Raw genomic sequence first — 25354 nt, forward strand, 5'->3', positions numbered from 1 at the left:
TGATGTGGCTAACAGAACTTAACCAAAAGACAAGTTTACTCTAATATACAAATGATAATTTTATCAATTGAATGCAGTGTATTTCTTTGTCTAGCCAATTTACTAATATTTTTTCCTACATATTAAAATATTGCTAAGAAACTACACAAACAAATGCTAACTCTTTTGACTAAGTAATTGTTCAAACCCTCTATCAGTTCCGAACAATTTTTCTGGTAAAATTTGCAGGGAGGCAAACACAGGCGGAAAAAGCAATCATCCTTCAGGGAAGCTGAATTGATCACAAGTACATCTGAAATGTGTTGGTCTACTTACTCCTAACGAACTGTGTTACTCCACAATAACATTCCCCACATTCATTGAACAGAGAAGTTACGAGTGAACAGGTAAGAACAACTGTGTCAGGACCTTGGAAATAACATTATTGTCATCTTTAATCACAACTCAAAAGGAGGTACCAATTAAATTCCAATTCATAACATTTTAGACTCTGTATTATTATGACTCCTGCTAATTTCATTGTATTCATTAGGTGCTCACACAGTACATAGCTCAAAATTTGGTTATACAGTACATCTAACCCTCATGAGCCTTTGAAAAAGCAAATACATAAAATACTGGGTTCAATAATGACAGCTACATTGAAAAACCAGTCTCACAACTCAGAAATATGAAGACAATAATCAGAGAGACAGCGAATGTTCACCAGTGCTTACTACATGGCAGGCACTATTCCAAGAGGACAACCTGTATTAATTCTTTTGATCCCCAGAGAACCTTACACAATATATGCCATCATCATTGATTTCATAAAGGAGAAACAGAAGCACAAAAGGCTTAAGTGATCTGACCAAGGTTTCAGTCAGTAAGTGAGGGATCAAGGATTTAAACCAGGTATTTGGACTCCAATCTGTGCTCTTAACCCCTTCAATGTGGTGGTACATTAAAACAGGCGTTTTCTTGAAAATATTTTAATTTTAGAAAAGGGAAAATTCAAGTAAGGTAGTTAGGCTGAAAATTTAAGACATGCAACTGAAATATAGATTTAAAATTTTTAATGCCTGATCCAATAAATGAATAGAGAAACCAAAGGCCTTTGAAAAGAAGCAAAGTATGGACATAATGAAAGGCCTAAGGAACTATATAAGGAGTTAAGAATTAAACAGCTCACACAAGACAATAAACATTTAATGTCAACAAAATTCTGAAAGAAAGCCCAATATAAAGGGACCAAACTAAAAGGTAACATGCAAGAAAATGTGGTAGAGCTTTGTCACCATCAAGAACATGTGCACTGAGCCGAAACCGGTTTGGCTCAGTGGATGGAGCGTCGGCCTGCGGACTGAGGGGTCCCGGGTTCGATTCCGGTCAAGGGCATGTACCTGGGTTGCAGGCACATCCCCAGTAGGAGATGTGCAGGAGGCAGCTGTTCGATGTTTCTCTCTCATCGATGTTTCTAACTCTCTATCCCTCTCCCTTCCTCTCTGTAAAAAAATCAATAAAATATATTAAAAAAAAAAAAAGAACATGTGCACTGGGACATGGAAAAGATCCACAGCACCATAGCTACAGGCACAGCACCAGAGCTGCAGGCAGTGATGGGGGAGTTAAGGGGAATAAAAGTGTATCTAACACACTCATACAAGGTTGTCATATGCAAAAAAGCAAGACATTGGCTGAACCTGTCATTATTCATAAATACAAATCAAGTGAGAATTCATTTAATGTATGCACCTGATAGAAAAATATTAAGTATGTGTGCTATTATCTGGCTAAAATAGTTAAAGGTTAAATGACAGAACAAGTTGTAGGACAATCAACATCTATCAGATCTTTGAATACACTTTAAGAGGATTTAAAGGGTGGCAGGCAATAGGGTGGAATACTGAGTTATAAAAGCAAGAGTAAATAAAAGTAATGAAAATAAAAATTGTATTTCTGGTGGGCATTAAGATATAAGGAAGAGAGTGACAAGAATGTAGCCTGCTATGAAGGCCCGGATCTGCGTTCCCTATTAGTGATGCATGGCCTGCTGGTCACCCTCCATGTAAGAGGGCCCTGCTGAGTTACTCTCCCGTGTGCAGTCAGAGAAAGGCACCCATACAGGATATCAAAGTTCCTAAACAAATTGCCAATTTTTACAAATTCCTATACATTTTAGATAAAGGTAACTGTACTGGGACACCTTTTGTAATTTCACCCATTAGCAGATACTGAGAAGGATGAGGCACTTAAACTCGCTACCTTTCGTCATGTACAAACAGGGTTCCCGGAAATGACAGGAGTGCATTGCTCTTACCCCACACAGTCATCTGCATGTCCAGTGTCATAGAAATGCCGGGCACCAAGCTCCTGAAGTCGCTTGTCAATCACCTTCCCCCCATTACAGAAGTACGTGTATTCTGAATCACCCAGACCTAAAGAGCCCCAATAGGTTATCAGTGTACAATAAGCTTTAGACTTAAAGAAGATATATACAAATATTTCAAATAATTCCATTCATTCCCTTTGTGATGGAGAAAAAATAATGCATAACTTCACATTTTCTTATTTTTTCTTTGAGTAATACTAAGTATGAAATAATTTTCTTCTATTTTATAATGTAAAAGTACCAGACACATTAAAACAACAAATACTTTTTGGCCACTGGTTAACAGAAATTTTTTTTCACATTCTTTTTTCCATGAATTGGGTGAAAAATACGGAAATCTTAAAACAAGGATTAGGTTTAAAAAACATAATTTCTGTATTTACAGACTTTTCTGATTTGGTACAGGGGTCTGCAAACTATAGCCTGTGGGCAAAATAAACCTTTTTTTTTGTAAATATAGTTTCACTGGCACCCAGTCAAATATATTTGTTCACATACTGTAATGGCAGCTTTCAAGCTCTCACAGCAGAATTGAGGAGCTGTTACCAAGACCACATGGCCTGCATGCAAAGCCTAAAATACCCATCTGGGCCTTTAAGGGTTTACTGACCCCTGACCTTGAGCATACAAGGTACATCTACAATGTAAACAATCACTGGCTACGTTTCTGTTGGATAAACTAAGAATTGCTTCTATGTTTCCTGGTAAGGAAATGGGCTAACATGTTCAGATTTGGTTGCAAATTTAAAAGTAAAAGCTTAAATTTCTCAGTTTTTTAATCATCTCCATGTACTTTCCCAACAAAAACAGGGTCCATTTATGAGTCTAAGATAGACTATAACATTTGTATAGAAAGATACATTCAGATACTAGAATTAAAGCCAGTAATGACAGCACAGTCAGAGCAGAAAATATAGTACATACCTAATAACCCATACCGCAGGTGAGCAAAGAAGTCTCCTGGCAGCGTCTTGTCCTGTATTTTCTTCACGAACTTGCGCGCTGTGTCAGGTGGGTCTCCAGTGCCCGTGGTAGAAACCACCACCACAAGAGGCGCTGTTTCAGTTTTTAGATCATACTACAAAACAAGAATGTCATGTCAGTTCTACTGCTATGTGTAGTTTTGACTTACAATCAGCTTAGTTTCCTGTCTTGAACCTGTCATCAGTAATGCCTATGGCATAAGGGCAGAGAGGCACGCAGAACATTTTCAACTTGGGAAGGCAAATTGTTACTCTTCACTATCAGGGCACTTGGCAATCAGAGAGCTGAGAACATTAGCAGTGATAAATTGGGATCGTCGGTGTTTCCAAGTCTTAAAATCAAGCTTCTTCATTCTGATGTTCACCTAAATGTAAATATTTCAAAAAGAGCACTACACTTCTATGTATGATTCGATGAGCTCTACTGCTAACAAACAGCATCTAGTTTGGCTCAAAGGAATTCACTTTACTTTTCATGCTGATTTAATAGATAAAAATCTGAGCTAATATTTTATAGGAGAGTCAACATTCACTCGGCACTTCACAAGTTATGCAGTAAACTCTACACAGTCTGTTAAAGTAACTTCACCTTGAAAAGGACTCACATGATCTAGGAAGTAGAGAGCTATCTGTTTAAATTTGGATCAAGAACTGGAGAAACCATTCACCTGAAGAGATGTTACTAACTTGGTATTGAAAAACACTAACTACTCACCTAACTTTCAAATAGCTGCAGACCTAAGTGGTGAGGTGGCCCAAGGGGCCAAGTCAGGATTAGTTATATGATGACCGTATTTTTGTAAGATTCAGACTGTGGCACCCATAATGTAAACTTACTTTGAAGATACTACAGAATTACAAAACCTGCCCACTGGGGGTGTCTTCGAGGACACACCCTATCAGGTGAGTGACTACATCAGGAGTCACCTTGGCCCTTCCTTGAACCGAGTTTATAATTCTTTTGAACTAGACATGTGGGAAAAAACAGAGGAAGTTGTGAACTTGAGTGAGAGTGTACCAGCAGGGCAGTTTTTGAAGTACTGAACTGAATTGGACTGCTTAGTGGCTAAGGCTTCAGCTTGTGCTTGTATGAAAGCCCCTGCTAGTTGCTACGACCTGGATTATTTAAAACAGTAAAATCTGGAGGTCTCAACAGAACTAACTGTAAGAACATAGATCTGTTGAGTTCTTATGGAGCCTATGGCAGGGACTGAATGCACAAGTAGTCCCTGACCTAAAGAAGCAGAGTCTTGTCCTGATCTTTACACACCTGCTTTAAATTCTATTTCACAAAAGAATTAAGTACCCCTTCACTTGGAGGAACTCTGACACAAATGACAAGGTCTTTATTTTGGAGAAATACAAATGGGGCCCTGGGATTCATGAGATGGAAAGCACACATATGCACACGAACACATATATCTCATTGTTCTCACAGCCATCCCATGAGATAAACAAGGCAAAAACTGCTGCTTCCATGTTGGTTGAGTAAGTACTTGTTTCAGTTTTTGAGAGAGTTTAATCTAATTCAAATGGATACTTGAGTGTAAAAAAAAAGAAGAAAAGCTGGTAGGAATCTTAATATCCTTGATAAAATAATAATTTCTGAGTATTTAAGAAAAAAGGATAAAGTCCTATTTTGTTGTTCAACCTCAATCCCAACCAAAATATCTTCTAAGCATAAAACAGTAAAAATGCAGGAATAACGGCTCTTACTTTATCTGATTCACTGATGCAGTGAAGATCTGCAGAAAATCCATGGGCAGCTGCCTTTTCAAATATTTCTTCTGCTATGGCCTTTGCCTGTCCTTGCTGCGTAGCATAGAGTAACAAAAACCTTCTCATCTCCTCCAGGCATACGTTATAGCTACAATAGTTACAACTGAAAAATGTAAAAGAGAAAAGAGGATTTTCTTTCTAATAAAGTAGTAACAAACTGCAGGTATTAATTCTCCCTCATAATCTTCAAAAAAAAGATTCCAACAATACCCACACAAAATATGAAATACACTTCTCTGAATCTGTTTGTCAGCATTAATTCTCAAAGCGTCATAAAAAAGAGAATATATCAAACCAGGGAGAACAGAGGAATGAAGCTCTAATTCCACGTCTCAGAAATCATTCTGGGTTCAGATGACTTGGGCTTCAATCCTGGGTCAGTCACTCACACGGCAGAAGTGCAGGCAAGCTTCCCAACGGGTCTGTGCCTCAGCGCCCTCACCCTCTAAGTGGGGGTCACCACAGAAATGCCTACTGACAAAGACTGAGACACAGCACTTGAACAGTGACTGAGACACAGCAGTGCTCAATCAATCAGATTCTTCTTTGCTTGCTCTTTTAAAAAAGGGAAAAGTAAAACTTGCATTAAAATTGTAGGAGTCATGGGCAAAGGGCCTAAATAGACACTTCTCCAAAGAGGACATACGGATGGCCAATGGATATGTGAAAAAACGCTCAAAGTCAGTGATCATCAAGAGAGATGCAAACTAAAATGACAATGCGGGATCACCTCACACTTGTCAGAACGGCTTCCATCAACAAATCAACAAAGGACAAGTGCTGGAGAGGATGCAGAGAAAAAGGAACACTCGTGCACTGCTGGTGGGAATGCAGATTGGTGCAGCCACTAAGGAAAACAGTACGGCGTTTCCTCAGAAAATTAAATATGGAACTGCCATTTGACCCAGTGATCCCACTTCTAGGAATATATCCTAAGAAACCAGAAACACCAATCAGAAAGAAGATATACACCCCTATGTTCATAGCAGTATAATTTATAATAGCTAAGATCTGGAAAGAGCCCAAGTTCCCATCAGTAGATGAGTGGATAAAAAAGCTGTGGTACATCTACACAATGGAATACTATGCAGCAGTAAAAAAAGAAGAATCTCTTACCCTTTGAGACAGCATGGAGGGACCTGGAGAGTATCATGCTAAGTGAAATAAGTCAGTCAGAGAAAGACAAGCATCACGATTGCATTCATATGTGGAATCTAAGTAACAAAATAATCGGATGAACCGAGTGGATCTGGAAACATGGAATCATGGAACAGAGTACAGAATCTGAGGGAAGGTGGGTGGGAGGTAATCAACCAAAAACCTTGTATGCATATATGCATAACCCATGGACACAGACAATAGGGGGCTGAAGGCCTGTGGGGGGGACCGGGGGTGGGCTGGAGGGGGGCAATGGCGGGGAAAAGGGGACATGTTATACTTTCAACAATAAAGAATTATAAAAAAAATTGTAGGAGTCTCGGTTCCTACTGCTAAATAAACTAGTAATGAACTTAATCAAATACTGTTTTATTACTTAATTCAACATTAAATATAGGTAAGTGCATGCGTATCTGCACTTAAATATGGATTGATGGAAGGCCAATATTTCTAATCCAGTCAACGTTTTACTAGTTCACGTCTTTCCTGAAGAGAAACCAGCAATCAAATAAAGGACCCTCACAGACTTCTCCTCATACTTACTCGGTCTCTACAACGGGGACACTGTCAATTAGTACGGAACAAGTTAAACTGAAACCCAAATCACAATCTTTTTGGCGAATGAACCACCAACAGTTTTATGCTCCTCGGGCCAGTTACATCTTAGGACAAATTAAGCAACAAAGAAATTAAAAAACAAAAGAACTGTGTCAGGGAACATGTTAATGGCCACGGAATATGCTTAGGGAACAGAACACACCTGGCACACGGCGGGTGCTCCGTAAATGTACGGAATGAAGGCAGGCGTGTAAATGAGTACACACGAGGACGCCGCACATTTAGGGCTCACTGAGAACCGAGAAAGTGACAGGACGCCACGCTTCTTATGACAGCTGACCACCTGCAACCCTTCCCAGGGGCCGCGCACGGGGGCAGGCGCTTCAGAGAACAAACAGAACCTCTTCGTCCGACAACCACCTTAAACGGGCCCCGCATTTCTCAGAGGCGGCTCCCCGGCACACGCAGAGCAAGGGCAGGCGGAGAAGCGGTGGAGCAGGACAGCCCAGCCAGCCAGGTCCACGCTCCCAACATTCCCGAGTCCCCACCGCGCCCCCACTGTGTTCTCTAACCCTGCCTAGAAAAGCGTTCAGAACAAAGATACCGACCCAACAGGGGTCCACAGCCACCTGCGGGGCCAGCTCCGCCGGTGCACAAGCCGGGAGACCGCCCGGCCCCGGCGCAGCCCGAGTTCGGCCCGCAGCCCAGCGGGACCGGGCTTCGGATCGACCAGCGCGCGCCCTTCCCGGTCAGGTTTGGAATGCCGGGGCGCGGAAGCCGGTACCCTCGCCGACCCGGAACCGCCTCCCCAGTGGCCAGTGCTGGGTGTGTGGCCCAAACAGGGGTGCAGCGAGCACAGTACTCACCTGCGAGGGCCCAGCTGGGGACGCCCGCGGAGAGCGTGGCTCCCAGGCCTTGCTCCAGCGCCTGCGCACACGGTCCGAGTCCAAACCAATACCAATGGAGAGCTCGGAGGGAGCTGGGCCAATCACAGTGCGCCGGGCTGGGGGGGTATGGCTTTCTGTCCCCGCGCATGCGCCAGATAGCTCGGTTCCTCCAAGGCGTGCGAAGTGAAGGCCAACCGGCAAGAGCTGCTCGGGACTCCGGCGGGCTGAGCGCGGTAGGTGTCCGTGCGGGTGTAGGGCTCGGTTTTTTACGGCCCGTGTCGTTGCTTAGGCTGCGGTGCTGCACTGGCCGGCCCAGCCCTCTCAGGCCGCCGCGCCCGGCCGGTGCTTGAGCGCAGGTCCCAGGGACGCCGGGTTTGAGGGCGCCAGGCTTTGGGGTCCTTCCATTCCTAGAGGACGCGGCTCCCGGGGCGCCCGGGACGTCCCCTCTTGCCCTGCGCATCCGTTTTCTTAAATCTCACAGCGGGGTGTTTAGATCTGGGCTGGCCGCCCACCTTCTCCCCTTACTGACTTGCATGTCTGTAACGTTTTTTATTCACTTGCTTGTTTGCGGTTTGCCAGCCTAGACCGTATTCTTCCTCATTCCTAGCTACTAGGGGAAACCAACGCCTCGGGAGCTTTTATGCACCTTTTAAAAAATCTTTGCTTTACGTTGGCCTATAGGAATTTTGGCCGCTTGACCCGTTGCTTTTTTTTTTTTTATATTGGAACAATGCCGGCATTAGGGGCACCGACACCCTGCCCCCACCCCTACCCCCAACCCTCGTGGATTGGAAAATCCGGTATAACTTTTGACTCCCCAAAACTTAATTGTAGTGGGCCCTCCGCATGCGGGGATTTTAACCAGACGCAGTTCCTTCCATCCACCAACTGATAGGACCTGTGGTTATGACTAGACTTTGAATCCATCCCGGCTCTGCAACTCACTAGCTGTGTAAACTGGATAAAATTACTTCTTTGTGCTTTTAAGTTTCTTCATCTGTGAAATGATGATGAAAGTGCTTAATTTATTGTGCTGTCAAGAGCATTAATTTAGTACAGGGAAAGCACAACAGTACCAGGCAAATGGTAGTGATTATCATCATTAGATGCCAGCCAATTTTCTAAGCGGCTCTGCTCTAGTACTTATGTTTTGCTGGGAAATGTTTATTTTATTTATTTATTTTAAATATATTTTATTGATTTTTTTTACAGACAGGAAGGGAGAGGGATAAAGAGTTAGAAACATCAATGGGAGAGAAACATCGATCAGCTGCCTCTTGCACACTCCCCACTGGGGATGTGCCCGCAACCAAGGTACATGCCCTTGACCAGAATCGAACCTGGGACCTTGCAGTCCGCAGGCTGACGCTCTATCCACAGAGCCAAACCAGCCAGGGCAGGGGAAATGTTTATTAATCACTTATTTGGGGTACTCATCCTTAGTTCCATAAGTATTGATGTTGAATGAGGCATGTTCTCAATATATTTGACCATGTTTTTTATTCCTATATTTAGTTATAAGTCAAGAGTTGAGAATCTGATGGCATGGCTTTAATTACCTTGCGGAGGAATCTTTGTCTTTTATCTGATTTTCGGATAAATGGAGCTCTGGGTGCTCTGAAAAATCAACCTGTACATCATGTTCACGAGGCAGTCAAGGGACATCTGTACCCATGGTTCTTCTGTTCACTACAACCTGGGCCTTTCAGGATCAGGTTCCATCATGCCTGTTGTAAAAAGTTCCATTCAGAAAACGGAAATGACCTTCATCCCGTTGGTGAGCCAGTGTTCCCTCAAGTACATGATTGGGACAGTTTTGAGCAAAATCTCAAAAACATGGACGAAGAGCTCTTTTACAGGAGACTGAACAACTGCACTTCACCAGAAGAAGTGCTAAGTTTCATAAGCACACTGCAAACTTTGCCTCTTACTCTCGCAGCAGGAGCCTTACAGCGGATTTGTGAAGTGGGAGAAAAAGATGGTGATGAAAGACTGCCAAAGGAAGTAATAGAAAATCCTGTCTTTCGAGCTTTATGTGTTCAGTTTGAACAGGAACCCTCAAATCTGTCAAACACCAGTTTGGTGACTGTGTTGCAAGCCCTGACTCTGTTGTCTGTGGATCCCCAAAGTAGCTTGTTACTGAACCTGGTGGCAGAATGCCAACATCGTGTCAAAACGGGCAGCCTGGAAGTCCACAGCCTTTGTGTTCTTGCGGAAAGTCTGCTCAAACTACAAAGTCCAGGTTGTGTGACCCTAGACCTGATTATATATCAACTGCAAGGTGAAAAATTGGAAGATTTTACCTCCGAGGATATTGTGGCCCTTTATAGAATACTGCAGGCATGTACTGAAAAAGTGGACCAACACCAGACATTTCTAAATAAGATAAACAGCTTTTCTCTATCAATAGTTTACACCCTGAGTCCTAAATCAATAAGCCAAATGCTCACTGCCCTGGTGGTTCTCGATCAAACTCAGGCACTTCCTCTGGTTATAAAATTGGGTAAATATGTTGTGAGGCACATCCCTCATTTCACTAATAAAGAGCTTGGAAAAGTCTTAGAGGCTTTCATATACTTTGGGCACCATGACCGATTTTTTATAACAGCCCTGGAGCAGCACGTAGTGTCTCTGTGTCTCACTTTGGACCCTGAGGTTGTCAGCAAAGTCATGGAGTACTGCAGCAGAAAACAGATCCTTTCAAAACCCATCTTGAATGCAGTGGCAGAAACTTTTGTTTGCCATTCCGAAAAATTTTCCCCTAGTCAGATTTCTGAGTTGATTGAACCATTTGGAAAACTCAATTATTTGCCACCAAATGCCTCTGCTTTATTTAGAAAGCTAGAAGATACGTTACATACTCATTTCAACTCTTTTCCTCCCAAAACACTATTGAAACTTCTCCATTCATGTTCGCTTATTGAATGCCATCCAGTCAACTTTATGGGAAAAATATTCAGTCCTTATTTTCTTCAAAAGCTGCAAGGTGAGTTGGTTATAACTTCTGTGAGTGGAAAAAATAACCTTTGAACTTAATGGTGTTTTCAAGTCACATATGTAGCTTTTACATTGAGCAATGCTTTACCTTTTCTTAAAATTTCATAACTAGAGGCCCAGTGCACAAAATTCGTGCAGGGGTGGGGGTTCCCCCTCAGCTCGGCCTCTTGCAGTCTGGGAGGATGTCCAACTGCCTTGGAGGTGGGAGAGGCTCCCGCTACCACCACTGCACTTACCAGCTGTGAGCCCGGCTTCTGACTGAGCGGTGCTCCCAATGTGGGAGCACACTGACCACCAGCGGGCAGTTCCTGCATTGAGTGTCTGCCCCCTGGTGGTCAGTGTGCATCATAGTGACCAGTTGTTCCACAGTTTGGTCAATTTGCATATTAGCCTTTTATTATATAGGATAAAATAAAGAGGACATCTGAAGTTGTAGATAGCAGTGTAAATGCAGAATTAAAGCATGCTAGAACATTGCATCGAGTGAAAGAACAGTTTCGGGTAAACAGACTGCTGCCCTAGCTGAGAAACAGTATTCTTAGGGGACTGTGGTGATGGAACTGGTAAAGTCACAGCAACATGTTTGAATCTTTGTGAAAGAGAACTGTAGAACTTTTTTTTTTTTTTTTTTGAGAGACAATAGTATCTTAATTGAAGGGCACCAGATATGTCAACAATCTCAATTTCCAAGAACTTCCATTAATTCAACTAATATTTTGTCCCTCTTAATTATATATTCTCTAGTTAGGAGCTTCAATTCTTGGAAGTTAAAATGAGATTGCATTGATGGCAAGCAAGAAGGCATAAAGGCATAATTAATTCCAACATGTTCTTTTCATAGTGTCATTTAAGAGTAACTTACTGGAGTGAATAAATGAATGTTTTATATTCTTAATATTCTTTTTTAAAATTCTTAATATTCTTTTCTCTCATTACATATATCAAAATTCAAATTTAACTATGACTAAGCTGCTTTTTATTTCAGGTGAGGAATCATATTTGGACAGACTGAGCCTAGCACAACTAACCCAGCTTTTGTTAACCTCGATCCTCGAATGCCCTTTCTATAAGGTAAAAGCATGAGCTGTGCTTTATGTCTCTATGGGGGCAGTTTTCTTTTGTTCCCTTTCCCCAACCATCTAACATTTTTGTTTAGTTCTTTCTCTTTTGATCTGTCTCAATCTCATTAACAACTAGAACTTCCATTCACTTGGAGTTAGTGGTCACCAGATAGCCTTTTCTTTGATAAATTAACACCACTCCTGTTTTCTTGTCCTTGAAGGACCCATTTCCTGGTGTGTAAGATTTCTTGGAAGATGCTGCAGGGTTAGATTAATAGTACTCAGAGAGCCATGCTGGGAGTGTTAGCCCCACAGCAGTGTGGCTCTGGACTGAACACATCCTAAATCGTCCGGGGTACATTTTTAAGTGCAGGCTGTCATCTGATGGAGTTCGGTGGAGGTGGAGTTTGTGTGTCCCATCAGGTACTCCGCACTGTGGGGGTAGCCACATCTCCCCCACTTCTATTGTATTGTGACATTAGTCCCTTTAATTTTTCATTTGACTCTGAAAAACAGTATCACATTTTTAAATTGAATTTTAATGAGCAATAAGGAAGTTGAGCATATTTTTAAACGTTTATTGGTCATTTACATTTGCTGTGAATTGCCTTTTTACCCTCTAACTCATATTTCTATAGGTTTATTTTTTTCCCATAGGAGTCACTGTAAAACAGATTTTAGCTATGGTGTGTGTTGTACATATTTTCTTGTGGTTTTAATTCTTAGTTTTTTAATTTAATGTTTATGATGCCTCCTTGCTGAACACTTGGGTTGCGGGAAACGAGTTAAGTCGGCTCGCGTGAATTTCGCGTACTCGGCGGGAGCCGTCTTAACTCGGTTCATATAGATTTGCGGTGGAGTGCGGGAAACGTGTAAATTCGGGCCGATTGTAACTGCGTATTACCAAATATTTGTTTCAAAGATACCTACCTGCGTATGCAAACCGTTTCATACCCATTTCAATCGAACCCATACTTCAAAAGACATAGGAATTTTAAACTAACTCTGATTTTGCGCGGGAAACCTAAATAATTGCCCGCGCCAGCTTATATTTTGGCGGGAAATTCACCCGACACCGGAGTGTGAATAGAAATTTTTAAGCTTTCTATAGTCAAATATATCCCGTCTTTTATGGCTTCTAGGTTTCCTATCCTGCTTAAAAATATTTCATTGCCGAAACCGGTTTGGCTCAGTGGATAGAGTGTCGGCCTGCGGACTGAAGGGTCCCGGGTTCGATTCCGGTCAAGGGCATGTACATTGGTTGCGGGCACATCCCCAGTAGGAGGTGTGCAGGAGGCAGCTGGTCGATGTTCCTCTCTCATCGATGTTTCTAACTCTCTATCCCTCTCCCTTCCTCTCTGTAAAAAATCAATAAAATATATTTAAAAAATAAATAAATAAAATAAAAATATTTCATCACTCATAAGCTAATATCAATGTTTTACTCAATTTTTGTTTTTATTTATACTTTTTAAACATATTTTTATTGATTTCAGAAAGGAAGGGGGAGGGAGAAAGAGCTAGAAACATCAATGATGAGAATCATTGATTGGCTGCCTCCTACACGCCCCCTATTGGGGATCAAGCCCACAACCTGGGCATGTGCCCTTGATCAGAATCAAACCTGGGACCCTTCAGTCCACAGGCTGACACTGTATCCACTGAGCCAAACTGGCTAGGGCTACTAAATTTTTATTATCTGGTTGGTTTTATATCTTATTTTTCTTTCTCATATTTGCATATACAATTTGTAGGGTCCAAAACTTCTTCCTAAATATCAAGTGAAATCATTTCTTACTCCATGCTGCTCCCTGGAGACGCCTGTCGATTTTCATCTTTATAAATATGTGATGTTTGGATTGATTGACCTTTTGGGAGCAAGATCATATTTTGCTTCAAAAGTGTTAACACCATATTATTACACAATAGGTGAGTAATAGGGGGTTTTGTTGTTTACTAACCTTCAGCCTTCATTCTCATTTGGAATATTTGCAACTTAGTAGCCATAGAAGGTCTGGAAATACAAAATGGACTTGCTTTTGCCTAAAGGTGAAGTGGAACTAGGGTGTGCAGGAGGGCTGAGTTAAGACTTCCTGGGGTTGAGTCCCCAAGTGTTAGCCACATAGTAGCAGACTGTCTTTAGGCAGAGTTTTTAGCCTTTTCTGCTTGCTGCTTTCTGTAAAATGGGAGAATAGTGGCTTCTTAGACTTGTTTAAGGATTACATGAAATAATGCGAGTAATTCAGTAAGTACTCAGTAATCGTTAGCTGCTGCTGTACTCTAGGCCAGTGCTGTCCAGTAGAGTAGCCACTAGTACACATGGCCACTTACATTTAAAATAATTAAAATTTTAAAAAATTCAAAGTTCAGCTCCTCAGTCATATTAACCACACTTTCAAGTGTTTGGTAGCCACAGGTAGCTCACGGCTGCCATATTGGACATCAGAGGTATAAATGTTTCCATCATCATGAAAGTTCTCTTGGACAGCACTGACCAGAGATAAGTCCTTCTGCCCTTACAAATTTGTAAAGATTATTGTCTAAAAGAAAATCAGCTGAAAGATGATAGTGTTGTACTGGCTCCAGGTGGTCACATCTCACTCTCCTCCGGTATGGGCTCCTTTTAGAAAAGGAATGGCAGAGCATCAGTGGGAAGGAAGGGGAGTCTGTCCATGCTCTGGGACCACATGTCGGGGTGCAGGATGCTTTACTACCCTGGTGGCTCTGGGCGCTCCAGTGAAGAAAGGTTCACTGTGCATAGGTGTCTGGCATCGCTTAATTTAAAGGATTTTCGTCACTGGGTTGAAGGAGTCAGTTGTGTGAGTGACTCTTGTTATCCCCCAAATAACCTGGGAACCCACTCCTTGTTTTTGTGTAGTTGAGCGTTCTTAGTTTCAGGCTGACTTGGTTGATTATAGACCCGGTTAAGTTAAAAATCTCAACGTTGTCTGGTGTGGTCATTACTTTGCAGCCTTCAGCCAGTTGGTAAATGCAGTGTGGAAGAATTCAAACAGACGAGGAGGAAAGGAAGATAGTGTTTGTGAGGGTATCACACGAAGGATTTTTCCTTTCTTCTCTCACCAGATGTTGAAATTAAATTAGATGAAGAAGGATTTGTATTACCATTTACATTTCATGAAGACGTACATAAAAGGTAAGAAAACTTGTCAATGTTACTTGCTGAGGATAATTGTTTGTCTTCTTAAAGTGAAAAAAATAAACATTCTGGAAATTAAAACACTACTTTGCAGCATACCAGTTTTGGAAAATACTTGTAACATTATATGAACCTCAATTGAGTGTTTTCTTAACAGATTAAAGGATAACACATTCTTTATTTACTTGAAACTAGTACTGGCAAATAGGAATAAGCAAATCCCAAATAAATTCTGGCAACTAAAAATATGTAAGTATTTTGGGTTATTTTAAAAAGTGACTCTCTCTCTCTCTGATTTTTTAGGGTAGCACTGTGTATTGATGGTCCAAAAAGATTTTGTTTGAATAGCAAACACTTACTGGGAAAGGAAGCTATTAAACAAAGACACCTACGCTTACTTGGTTATCAGGTTGTTCAGGTATGCTTGTGTCTTTTCCCTCCCAAAGCAATGTCTACTTTAGATTTGCTTTTTCCAGGTTACTAAGTGGTCTGCCAGTCCACTTATATTAAGGTTGAGAGCATTTTATTTTATCTTTTATTTTATTGAATTTATTGGGGGGCATTGGTTAATAAAATTATAGGTTTTAAATGTACAGTTCTATAATACATCAGCTGTATATTTTATTGTGTATTCAATTACAAAATTATTGGAATGTCTGTTTTAATTTCCACCCGACTTTATGAATAAAAGTGGACAAGATAGCCCATTAAAACCATTATCCTCATCACCAGTTAGTGTTTAAGGCTTTACTTGTAGTGGGGCCTTGACTTACGAGTTTAATTCGTTCCGTGACGGAGCTCGTAACTCAAATTACTCGTATGTCAAATCAATTTTCACCATTACAATGACACGTGATGCTGGGCTGATGTGGCGTTCACTGTGACGTTCGCTGCGCCAACTAGCCGTGGGGTATCTGAAGCTGGCTCGTAACCTGAATTTTAGCTCGCAACTCAAAGCAAAAAATCGGCCGAGAGACGGCTCGTATCTCGAAAAACTCGTTATTCGGGACACTCGTAAGTCAAGGCCCCACTGTATTTACATCATAAATCACGGCAGAAGGTCTCATGTGAGGAGCCACAGTGAGTGGACATGGAGCTTCCCCAACTCTCTAAGCCAGTGGTTCTCAACCTTCTGGCCCTTTAAATACAGTTCCTCATGTTATGACCCAACCATAAAATTATTTTCATTGCTACTTCATAACTGTAATGTTGCTACTGTTATGAATCATAATGTAAATATCTGATATGCAGGATGGTCTTAGGTGACCCCTGTGAAAGGGTCGTTCGACCGCCAAAGGCGTCGCAACCCACAGGTTGAGAACCACTGCTCTAAGCTGTCTACCAGTCTGCCCTCTCTTTCCTGTCTGGTTACTCTTTTCCACTCTATTTTTCTACATTCTCAGATTAATTTTCCTAAGATTAATCATGCCAGTGTGTGTTCAGAGCCTTTATGTTTATTGCTTATTGCTTAGGTCAGTGGTCGGCAAACTCATTAGTCAACAGAGCCAAATATCAACAGTACAACGATTGAAATTTCTTTTGAGAGCCAAATTATTTTTTTTTGGTGTTTTATTCCCCCCCCCCCTTTATTAAGATATTACAAATGTATCCTTATCCCCCCAATGTCCCCTCATCCCCCCAGAGAGCCAAATTTTTTAAACTTAAACTATAAGGGTAGTTACATTGTTATTAACTTAATTAGGGTACTCCTAAGGCTTAGGAAGAGCCACACTTAAGGGGCCAAAGAGCCGCATGTGGCTCGCGAGCCACAGTTTGCCAACCACGGGCTTAGGTGATAAAGTCAAAGCTCCTGGGCATCTCAACGTCCCAGGCCCTCTGCTCTGGGAGCAGCCCCGAGCTGGCAGCCAGGCGCTCTCTGCTCTGAGCTCGGGGGCTTCCCTCAAGCCCCCTCCATTCTCTCTGGCCTTTCTCCCTTTGTCCAGCTGCTTCCACCACCACACTGGTCTCCCACTCTGAGTATCTGTGGTCATTCATCAGCTCCCGGGTCAAGTCCACCTTTCATCCTAATCTGACAATACCAGAGCCCAAATTTTCTTTGCATGCTCTGCTTTGTATTTCCTGAACCTAGGTGCTGTTATAGGCACTGGGGCTACAGGATGAATAAGCTAGTGTGGTCTTTGCCCTGCAGGAGCGTACATTCTGCTGTGGAAGAGGGCAAGGAACAAGTAACCAAAAAAACCAAGGGAGTTTCAGATTGTGAAGGATTATGACAAATTTTATTTTCCTCCCTTTACAGATCCCCTATTATGATATTGAAACTCTAAAATCAAAACTTGAATTGGTGGAATATTTACAAAGGAAACTATTTTCTCAAAATGCTGGCATTTGTTGGTAAGGAGAAGGAATACCGGCTTCAGAACTCATATCGTGAAAGAACTTGTGTTTTCATGGGACTCAGTATAAGAAAAAGAATATCATTTGTGAAATAGCCCTTTCTTTATGGACTGATGATCTGGAAGTGGTCTGTAGTTTTGCTTATACCATGTATATAATTACTGGTGATAAATTTAAAATAAATTTTAACTTAATATAATTATCATACTTTTATACAATAAACAGAATTAATCAAGTATAATAAAGTATGTAATGAATAAATTGTTATTATTAAATCTTCTGCCTTGTAATAGCTATCTGCTAACTGAAAATATGCTCTTTAGAGACCTTAGTTTCCTTTTCTAAAAAATGTAAGGAAAAAAATTTTATCTCCCTTGTCCTTTTATATTTTCTTAGAGGAAATGATATATGGTAAGGAGGAAGAGTGAGAAAAATAGAATAGAGTCCTTTGAATATAAATATAATTATAGAATTATGCAGAAATAACCCTCTAGTTAGTAATAAAATATATTAATATGGGAGCTTTTATCTTTTTAAAAAAATTAAGGCTTACAGACTTGAAAAAACTTATTAGGGTTAGATAGGGTTTTGGGGAGGAGGCAGGCCTCCTACAAATCTGGAGTTGGACACAGGTTCTTCCACCAGTTAGTTCTTCAACCTTGAGCAAGGAGACAACATCTCTCTGTTCTCACTCACTGTGCTGAGCCTGTGTGGAGCACTGGAGCACAATGTTGTGTGAGTCTAAGGGCTGTGTGACTGAGGTGCTCCTCCCCTTTCACGGGTGAGTGGACCGGCTCAGAGAGGATGACTGTCCGGCCTAGCATTTCATGCCTCACAAGTGGTGAGTGAGATTTAAAGCTGGTCTTGAGAAGCAACATACTTTAGTGGCTAAGAGTTCTAGCTTCACCACTTGCTAAGGGAGTGACCTTGAGCCTGTTTCCTCAGGGGTGCTCATAAATAAGGGGGTTGTGAATAGTTTCCAGAACTGCCGCAACCAAGTACCACAAATGGGTGGCTTGAAACAACCTAAATTTATTTCCTCAGAGTTCTGGGGACTGGAAGTCCGTAATCAAGGTGTCTACAGGGCCATGTGCCCGCGAAGCCTCTAGAGCAGCGGTAGCCAACCTTTTGGACCTCACGGACCACCAGTTGTCTGCGAAGCACTGGTTGGCGACTGTTGCTCCAAAGGTTTCCTTAAACCAGTGGTTCTCAACCTTGTGGCCTTTAAATACAGTTCCTCATGTTGTGACCCAACCATAAAATTATTTTCGTTGCTACTTCATAATTGTAATGTTGCTACAGTTATGAATTGTAATGTAAATATCTGATATGCAGGATGGTCTTAGGCGACCCCTGTGAAAGGGTCGTTCGACCGCCAAAGGGGTCACGACCCACAGGTTGAGAACCGCTGCCTTAAACCAAAGGTTTCCTTTCAGCTTTAGTGGCCTCAGACATTCCTTGGTTTGTGGCAGCATCACTCCAATTTTTGCCTCCATGTTCACATGGCTGTCTTTCCTTTGTGTGTGTGTGTGTCTGTGTCTTACCAGTTTTATAGGATTAGAACCCACCCTAAAGACCTCATCTCAATTAAATCTGCAAAGACCCTATGTCCAGATAAGGTCACATTTACAGGTAGTGGGGGTTAGGACTTCAATATAGCCTTTTTGGGGGGATGGGGGATGGGGAGGGGGACACAATTTAACCTGTAACAGGTTAAAATGAAAATTAAGTTAATAAATATAAAACCCTTAGAAAGCTAGCACAAAATAAGCACAGTCTATGTTAGCTAGTTCAATTGATCTGAATTTTCACCCCATCATGCCATATACTTCACTTTTCCCTTTTGAGTCAGTTTATATTCAGAATAGCAAGTGGAGACAAGATAAGCTCTAAGATCATTCTTTAAAGTTGATGCCTTTGAACCAGAGCAGGAAGGAGACATGGAAGCAAATGGAGATTGAGCAGGACAGAGGTGCTGTGGATTCTGATGTGTCCGTGCACCCACGTGACCTTGTCACTCCCTTCCTAGGCCAACCTCACTGCACTGCCTCTCCCCTCGTAACTAAGCTCATCCTTGGGTATGATACAACCCTGAACCTTGAAGTAAACACCTTACAGTTTGAAGAGGGGGCAGAGCCTTAGCTAAAATAGAGGTAATCACAGTCTGTTATAAATTATCCTGTATAATAAAACCCTAATATGCAAATCAACCAAACGGTGGAACAACCAGTCACTATGACGTGCACTGACCACCAGGAGGCAGATGCTCAATGCAGGAGCTGCCCCCTGGTGGTCAGTGCACTCTCACAGGGGGAGCACCCCTCAGCCAGAAGCTGGGCACACAGGCTCAAGGCCTCTCCTGCCTCCACGGCAATACTAAGGACCCCTCAGGGGGTGTCCAACTGCCGGCTTAGGCCCACTCCCCGCAGGGAGCACCAGCAGATGGACATCCCCCAAGGGGTCCTGGACTGCGAGAGGGCACAGGCCGGGCTGAGGCCCCCACCATCCCCCCGCCAGCCCCCAGTGCACAAATGTCGTGCACCGGGCCTCTAGTGTAAATGATAAGAAGGAAAGCACAGCCTAACATGTTCTTCCACCTTTTCAATTTATCTAACTCCCTCTCATCCATCATGACCTTTTTTACTGGTTGATCTAATTGGACTCAGATACTCCTTCCTCTGCACTTCCCGTTACATCCTCTGTTGAGCCTTTGCTCCTTTGGGCTCTCCCCTACTCACTTCCTTCATTCAACAAACATTCACTAAGCCCAGACAGTGCTGGGCACCCAGTAACTGCTGGAGCTCCAGTGGGAAGCAGATAAGTGCCCTGCCTTGAGGGGTTAGGAGTTGGGGGAGGTAAATAAGTGAACAGATGATGACAGTGATGGGCCAGCAGGCACTCCTGAAGCATGAGCAAGACTCTGGGAATGCAGAAGGCCAGGCCTGCCTGGGGAGTGAGGGAGGCTTCTTGGTGAGATTGGTGAGCTGAATTCCAGAAGGAAGCAGGGAGGGTCCATGTGGGGGAAGAGCATTTCAGGCATCAGTGGCCAGAGCACCCAGTGCAAAGCACATAGGCCAGTCATAGGAAAGGAGGTGAGACCTTATTGGCAGTGTTTGATTTAAAACAAATTTTCATACTGAAAATGTGCATGTGTATATATTATAAATAATAATTTAGGTTAATAAGATTGCTGATTTTTCCCATTGGCTTGAGTTTATCAAAGTCTGTCAAATTATAAAGCCAAGTCCTTATAAGCTGAATTCTCATGTCACCGAATTTTAATGTCTACCTATCCCAGCAAAAGTGATGTGATTGTGCTTGTTGAAATTTCATATCCAGCTCTGGCCACTGTGGCTCAGTTGGTTGTTTTCCCATGCACTGAAAGGTTGCTGGTTTGATTCCAGTCAAGGCACATGCCTGAATTGTGGACTTGATCCCCACTAGGGAGTGTGCAGGAGGCAGCTGATTGATGGTTTTTTTTCTCTCTCCTCCCTTCCTCTCTCTCTAAAATCAATAAAAACATATTTTAAAAAATTACATATCCAGTCTTATAGGTCATGATACCATACATTATGCTTTCAAATAAGGTTTAACCTTGCTGTAGTATTCAAGAGTAAAAGCAAAGACAAGTAAATCAGAGAAAGAAAAATTGGTGAAAAAAATTGTTTTACTTGCAAGCAAAACCCCTGAAGCAGGGATATGTATCTCCAAGCACAGTGATATTTCTTCTTCAGGCCTGCCACTAGGGGGCAGCAAAGGTTAGGACGTGAACAGTGTGTGTGTGAGAGAGAGGGGGGGGGGGCGTGGAGGGAGGAAGCAGGAGCTGTGGAAGGGTGCAGAGACACTTCTCTTCTGCCTGAACTAGGCCTAGACAGGAGAGGGTCAGTGGTGTGCTGAGATGAAGAGATGCCTGATGGAGTGGGAGTTCCTTGACTAGAATCCTACCTTCCGAATCTTTCTATGCCGAGGTGCATATGGAGAGTTGGTAAACATCTATCTGTTCAATGGGGAAAAGAATAGGAAGGAGCAGAATTCAGCATATTTAATAGACTTCTTGGAAAATAAGAAAACAGTTCCCTCTAGAAAGTTACCCACACTGGAAGACTTTGTGTACAAATGCAGGGATGGGCTATTGGGTCTCTGTGGTAAAGGAAGTGAATTAGCCTCAAAAGGCTGAGATTTCCTTAAGCTGGAAACATACCCAGACCCGTTCAGAGTCTAAACACTTAGTGTAGAAGCATGAAATGAGACACACTTTGTAAATCCTTGGCCAGTACCTGGGAAACAGTAATGCTCAGTAAGGCTAGTGGGCTGTTATCATTGGTGCATATGTTGTGTTTCATTCTCAACTAAACATTACAACTGGTGGTGAGTGTGCATGTCAGGTATCTACACTAATAAAAGAGAAACATGGTAATTAGCATATGACCGCTACCCTTCCCATTGGCTAATCAGCATATCCTTATGCAAATTAACTGTCAGCCAAGATGGCGGCCGGCAGCCATGCACTGAAGCGAACAGGGAGGCTTGCTTGCTCCAGTGACTGGCGGACTCCAACGTTCCCCGACTCACTTGCTGGCCTCTCAGCTGCAACTCTAAGCAACTATGTTGCAAATATAGAAGCTAAACAAAACCCCAGAAACCTGCGTTAGTCAGCCAGGCTTCAGCCAGCCGGACCGCAACATTGTATCAAATACAGAAGGAAAAACAAAGGCCAGAAACTGGCTTTCAGCAGCCGAGGCCTCAGAGCTAAAGCTGGCCAGAATAAAAAAAAAAAAAGAAAAAAAGGAGCGGTTGGGAGCTTCAGTCAACCCACCAGCCTGAAAACAGCCCTCAGCCCCTCAGCCAGACTGGCCAGGCACCCCAGTGGGGACCCCCACCCTGATCCAGGACACCCTTCAGGGCAAACCAGCCGGCCCCCACCCGTGCACCAGGCCTCTATTCTATATAGTAAAAGGGTAATATGCCTCCCGGCACCGGATCAGCGGAGCAGCGCGGCCTCCCGGCACCGGGATCAGCGTGACAGGGGGCAGCGCCCAAACCCCCTGATTACCCTGCGGCTCTGTGTGTGACAGGGGGCGGGGCCACAACCTCCCTATCTGCCCTGTTCTGTTCGTGACAGGGGAAGGCGCCCCAACCCCCTGATCAGCCCTGCTCTGTGCCTGATAGGGGGGAGCTCCCCAATCCCCTGATTGCCCTGCGGCTCTGTGTGTGACAGGGGAAGGCGCCCCAAACCCCCCCCCCCCGCCCCCCCCACGGGCCCTGCTCTGTGTGTGACAGGGTAGAGCCATAACCTCTCCATCGGCCCTGCCCTGAGTGTGACAGGGTACAGAGCCCCAACCCCCTGATCCGCCCTGCTCTGTGGGTGATAGAGGGTGGCGTCCCAACCCCCCTCCATGGGCCTTGCTCTGTGTGTAACAGGGTAGAGCCATAACCTCCCCATTGGCCCTGCCCTGAGTGTGACAGGGTGCAGAGCCCCAACCCCCTGATCCGCCCTGCTCTGTGTGTAACAGGGGGCGGTGCCCCAACTCCCCTATCAGCCCTACTCTGTGCATGACAGGGGGGAGTTCCCCAACCCCCTGATTGACCCTGCTCTGTGTGTGACAGGGTACGGAGCCCCAACCCCCCTGATGGGCCCTGCTCTGTGAGTGACAGGGGGCAGCGCCCCAACCCCCTGATTGGCCCTGCTCTGTGAGTGACAGGGGGCAGTGCCCCAACCCCCTGATCGGCCCTGCTCTGTGCGTGACAGGGGGTGGCGCTGCAACCTCCCCATCGACCCTGCCTTGAGTGTGACAGGGGGCGGTGCTCCAACCCCCCAATCGGCCCTACCCTGAGCATGACTGAGGGTGGCATCGCAACCTCCCGATCCGCCCTGCTCTGTGCATGACAGGGGGTGGCGCCCCAACTCCCCAATGGGCCCTGCTCTGAGCCTGACCAGGGGCTGCACCTAGGTATTGGGCCTGCCCTCTGCCACCCGGGAGCAGGCCTAAGCCAGCAGGTCGTTATCTCCCGAGGGGTCCCAGACTGCGAGAGGGCACAGGCCGGGGGCTGAGGGACTCCCCCTTCCCCCCAAGTGCACAAATTTTTGTGCACCGGGCCTCTAGCGGTCTATAAGAAGGAACAGGACTCACTCGCTGGTTACAACTCCTAGGGCAGTGGTTCTCAACCTTGACTGCACATTAGAATTACCTGGGAATCACCGGAAGTATGAGGCCCAGAAATCAGGATTTTAAAAAGATTCCCAGGAGCCCAACTTTTCAGTCTTTTTATCAAATACCTATATGATTACAGTAGAATAGACTCATTACACCTGAGGGCAATTCAATGATCAGTGTAAATATCTACACTAATAAAAGAGAAAAATGGTAATTGGCGTACAACCGCTACCCTTCCCATTGGCTAATCAGCGTATCCTTATGCAAATTAACTGTCAGCCAAGATGGCGGCCGGCAGCCAGGCAGCTGGAAGCGAACATGAGGCTTGCTTGCTCCAGGGACTGCAGACTGCAACATTCCCGGCCTGACTTGACTTGCCGACCTCTGAGCTGGCAGTTTGAAACATTCTAACAAATATAGAAGGCCGGGATCTCAGAGCTGAAGTTATACATTGTTTCGATTATAGAACCGAAACAAACCAGCAGCGGAAGCCTCAGAGCTAGAGCCAGAGCTAAAGCTGGCCCAGAAGAAAAAAGAAAAAAGAAAAAAAGGAGCGGTTGGGGGCTTCAATCAATCGCAAGCCTTAAGGCAGCCCTCAGCCCCTCACCCAGACTGGCCAGGCACCCCAGTGGGGACTCCCACCCTGAAGGGTGTGTGACCAGCTGCAAACAGCCATCATCCCCTCACCCAGACTGGCCAGGCACCCCAGTGGGGACCCCCACCCTGATCCAGGACACCCTTCAGGGCAAACCAGCCGGCCCCCAGGCCTCTATCCTATATAGTAAAAGGGTAATATGCCTCCCAGCACTGGGATCAGCAGAGCCGAGAGGTCTCCTGGCACCAGATCAGCATGACAGGGTGCAGCGCCCAAACTCCCTGATCGCCCTGCGGCTCTGTGTGTGACAGGGTGTGGCATCCCAACCCCCTGATCGGCCCTGCTCTGTGTGTGACAGGGTGCAGTGCCCCAAGCCCCTGATTGGCCCTGCTCTGTGGGTGATAGAGGGCGGCACCCCAACCCCCCCCACCACGGGCCCTGCTCTGTGTGTGACAGGGTAGAGCCATAACCTCCCCATCGGCCCTGCCCTGAGTGTGACAGTGGTGGCACCCCAACCCCCTGATACACCCTGCTCTGTGTGTGACAGGAGGCGGTGCCCTAACTCCACTATCGGCCCTACTCTGTGCGTGACGGGGGAGCTCCCCAACCCCCTGATGGGCCCTGCTCTGTGTGTGACGGGGGGGGGGGGGGGCAGTGCTCCAACCCCCTGATTGGCCCTGCTCTGTGAGTGACAGGGGGCAGCACCCCAACCCCCTGATTGGCCCTGCTCTGTGCGTGACAGGGGGTGGTGCCGCAACCTCCCCATTGACCCTGCCTTGAGTGTGATAGGGGGAGGTGCCTCAACCCCCCAATCAGCCCTACCCTGAGCGTGACTGAGGGTGGCATCACAACCTCCCAATCCACCCTGCTCTGTGCATGACAGGGGGCGGTGCCCCAACTCCCCAATCAGCCCTGCTCTGAGCCTGACCAGGGGCTGCACCTAGGGATTGGGCCTGCCCTCTGCCACCCAGGAGCAGGCCTAAGCCAGCATGTCGTTATCTCCCGAGGGGTCCCAGACTGCGAGAGGGCACAGGCTGGGCTGAGGGACCCCCCCTCCCCCCCGAGTGCACAAATTTTTGTGCACCGGGCCTCTAGTTTAAAATAATAAGTGTGGTAGACTGAAATAAAAATAAGGAATAAGAAAGGGTCAATAAGTAAGGGTCATCCCTCTATTACCTACACAGGATCTGAGCCACATGGGCCATTTTTACACGGAGAAGTAGCCTCAATTTCCAACCTGATGCACAGCTTCATAGAAGAAGGTTTTGGATACATCATCCCACAGGGTCCAGAGTTGG

General features: G+C 44.6%; 2 protein-coding genes across 3 annotated transcripts in view; one reads left to right on the forward strand and one right to left on the reverse strand.

The window, feature by feature from the left end:
* Nucleotides 1-7765, reverse strand: part of MTRR (5-methyltetrahydrofolate-homocysteine methyltransferase reductase) — a 29185-nt gene extending 21420 nt beyond the window's left edge. Inside the window, exons 1-4 of the mRNA XM_070411954.1 lie at nucleotides 7716-7765; nucleotides 5071-5236; nucleotides 3296-3449; nucleotides 2300-2417 (exon numbers count right to left, since the gene is read on the reverse strand). Coding sequence (XP_070268055.1) covers nucleotides 2300-2417; nucleotides 3296-3449; nucleotides 5071-5199 — 401 coding nt within the window. The 5' untranslated portion in view covers nucleotides 5200-5236; nucleotides 7716-7765. The remainder of the gene's footprint in view (nucleotides 1-2299; nucleotides 2418-3295; nucleotides 3450-5070; nucleotides 5237-7715) is intronic.
* A 138-nt stretch (nucleotides 7766-7903) lies between these two features.
* On the forward strand, nucleotides 7904-17521 carry FASTKD3 (FAST kinase domains 3). Of its 2 annotated transcripts, XM_070411435.1 has the most exons (7): nucleotides 7904-7969; nucleotides 9252-10722; nucleotides 11719-11804; nucleotides 13549-13723; nucleotides 14879-14948; nucleotides 15255-15369; nucleotides 17209-17521. In XM_070411435.1, exons 2-7 carry the CDS (start codon nucleotides 9282-9284, stop codon nucleotides 17305-17307), a joined length of 1986 nt encoding a protein of 661 aa, XP_070267536.1. In that variant the 5' UTR covers nucleotides 7904-7969; nucleotides 9252-9281; the 3' UTR covers nucleotides 17308-17521. The 2 variants fall into 2 exon arrangements, with proteins under 2 accessions (XP_070267536.1, XP_070267537.1); XM_070411436.1 differs by lacking the exon at nucleotides 15255-15369.
* The last annotated feature ends 7833 nt before the right edge of the window (nucleotides 17522-25354 follow it).

The sequence above is a fragment of the Myotis yumanensis genome, unplaced genomic scaffold (genome assembly GCF_028538775.1).
Source record: "Myotis yumanensis isolate MYYU_CA2020_CCGP unplaced genomic scaffold, mMyoYum1.0.hap1 SCAF_4, whole genome shotgun sequence".
Taxonomy (NCBI): domain Eukaryota; kingdom Metazoa; phylum Chordata; class Mammalia; order Chiroptera; family Vespertilionidae; genus Myotis; species Myotis yumanensis.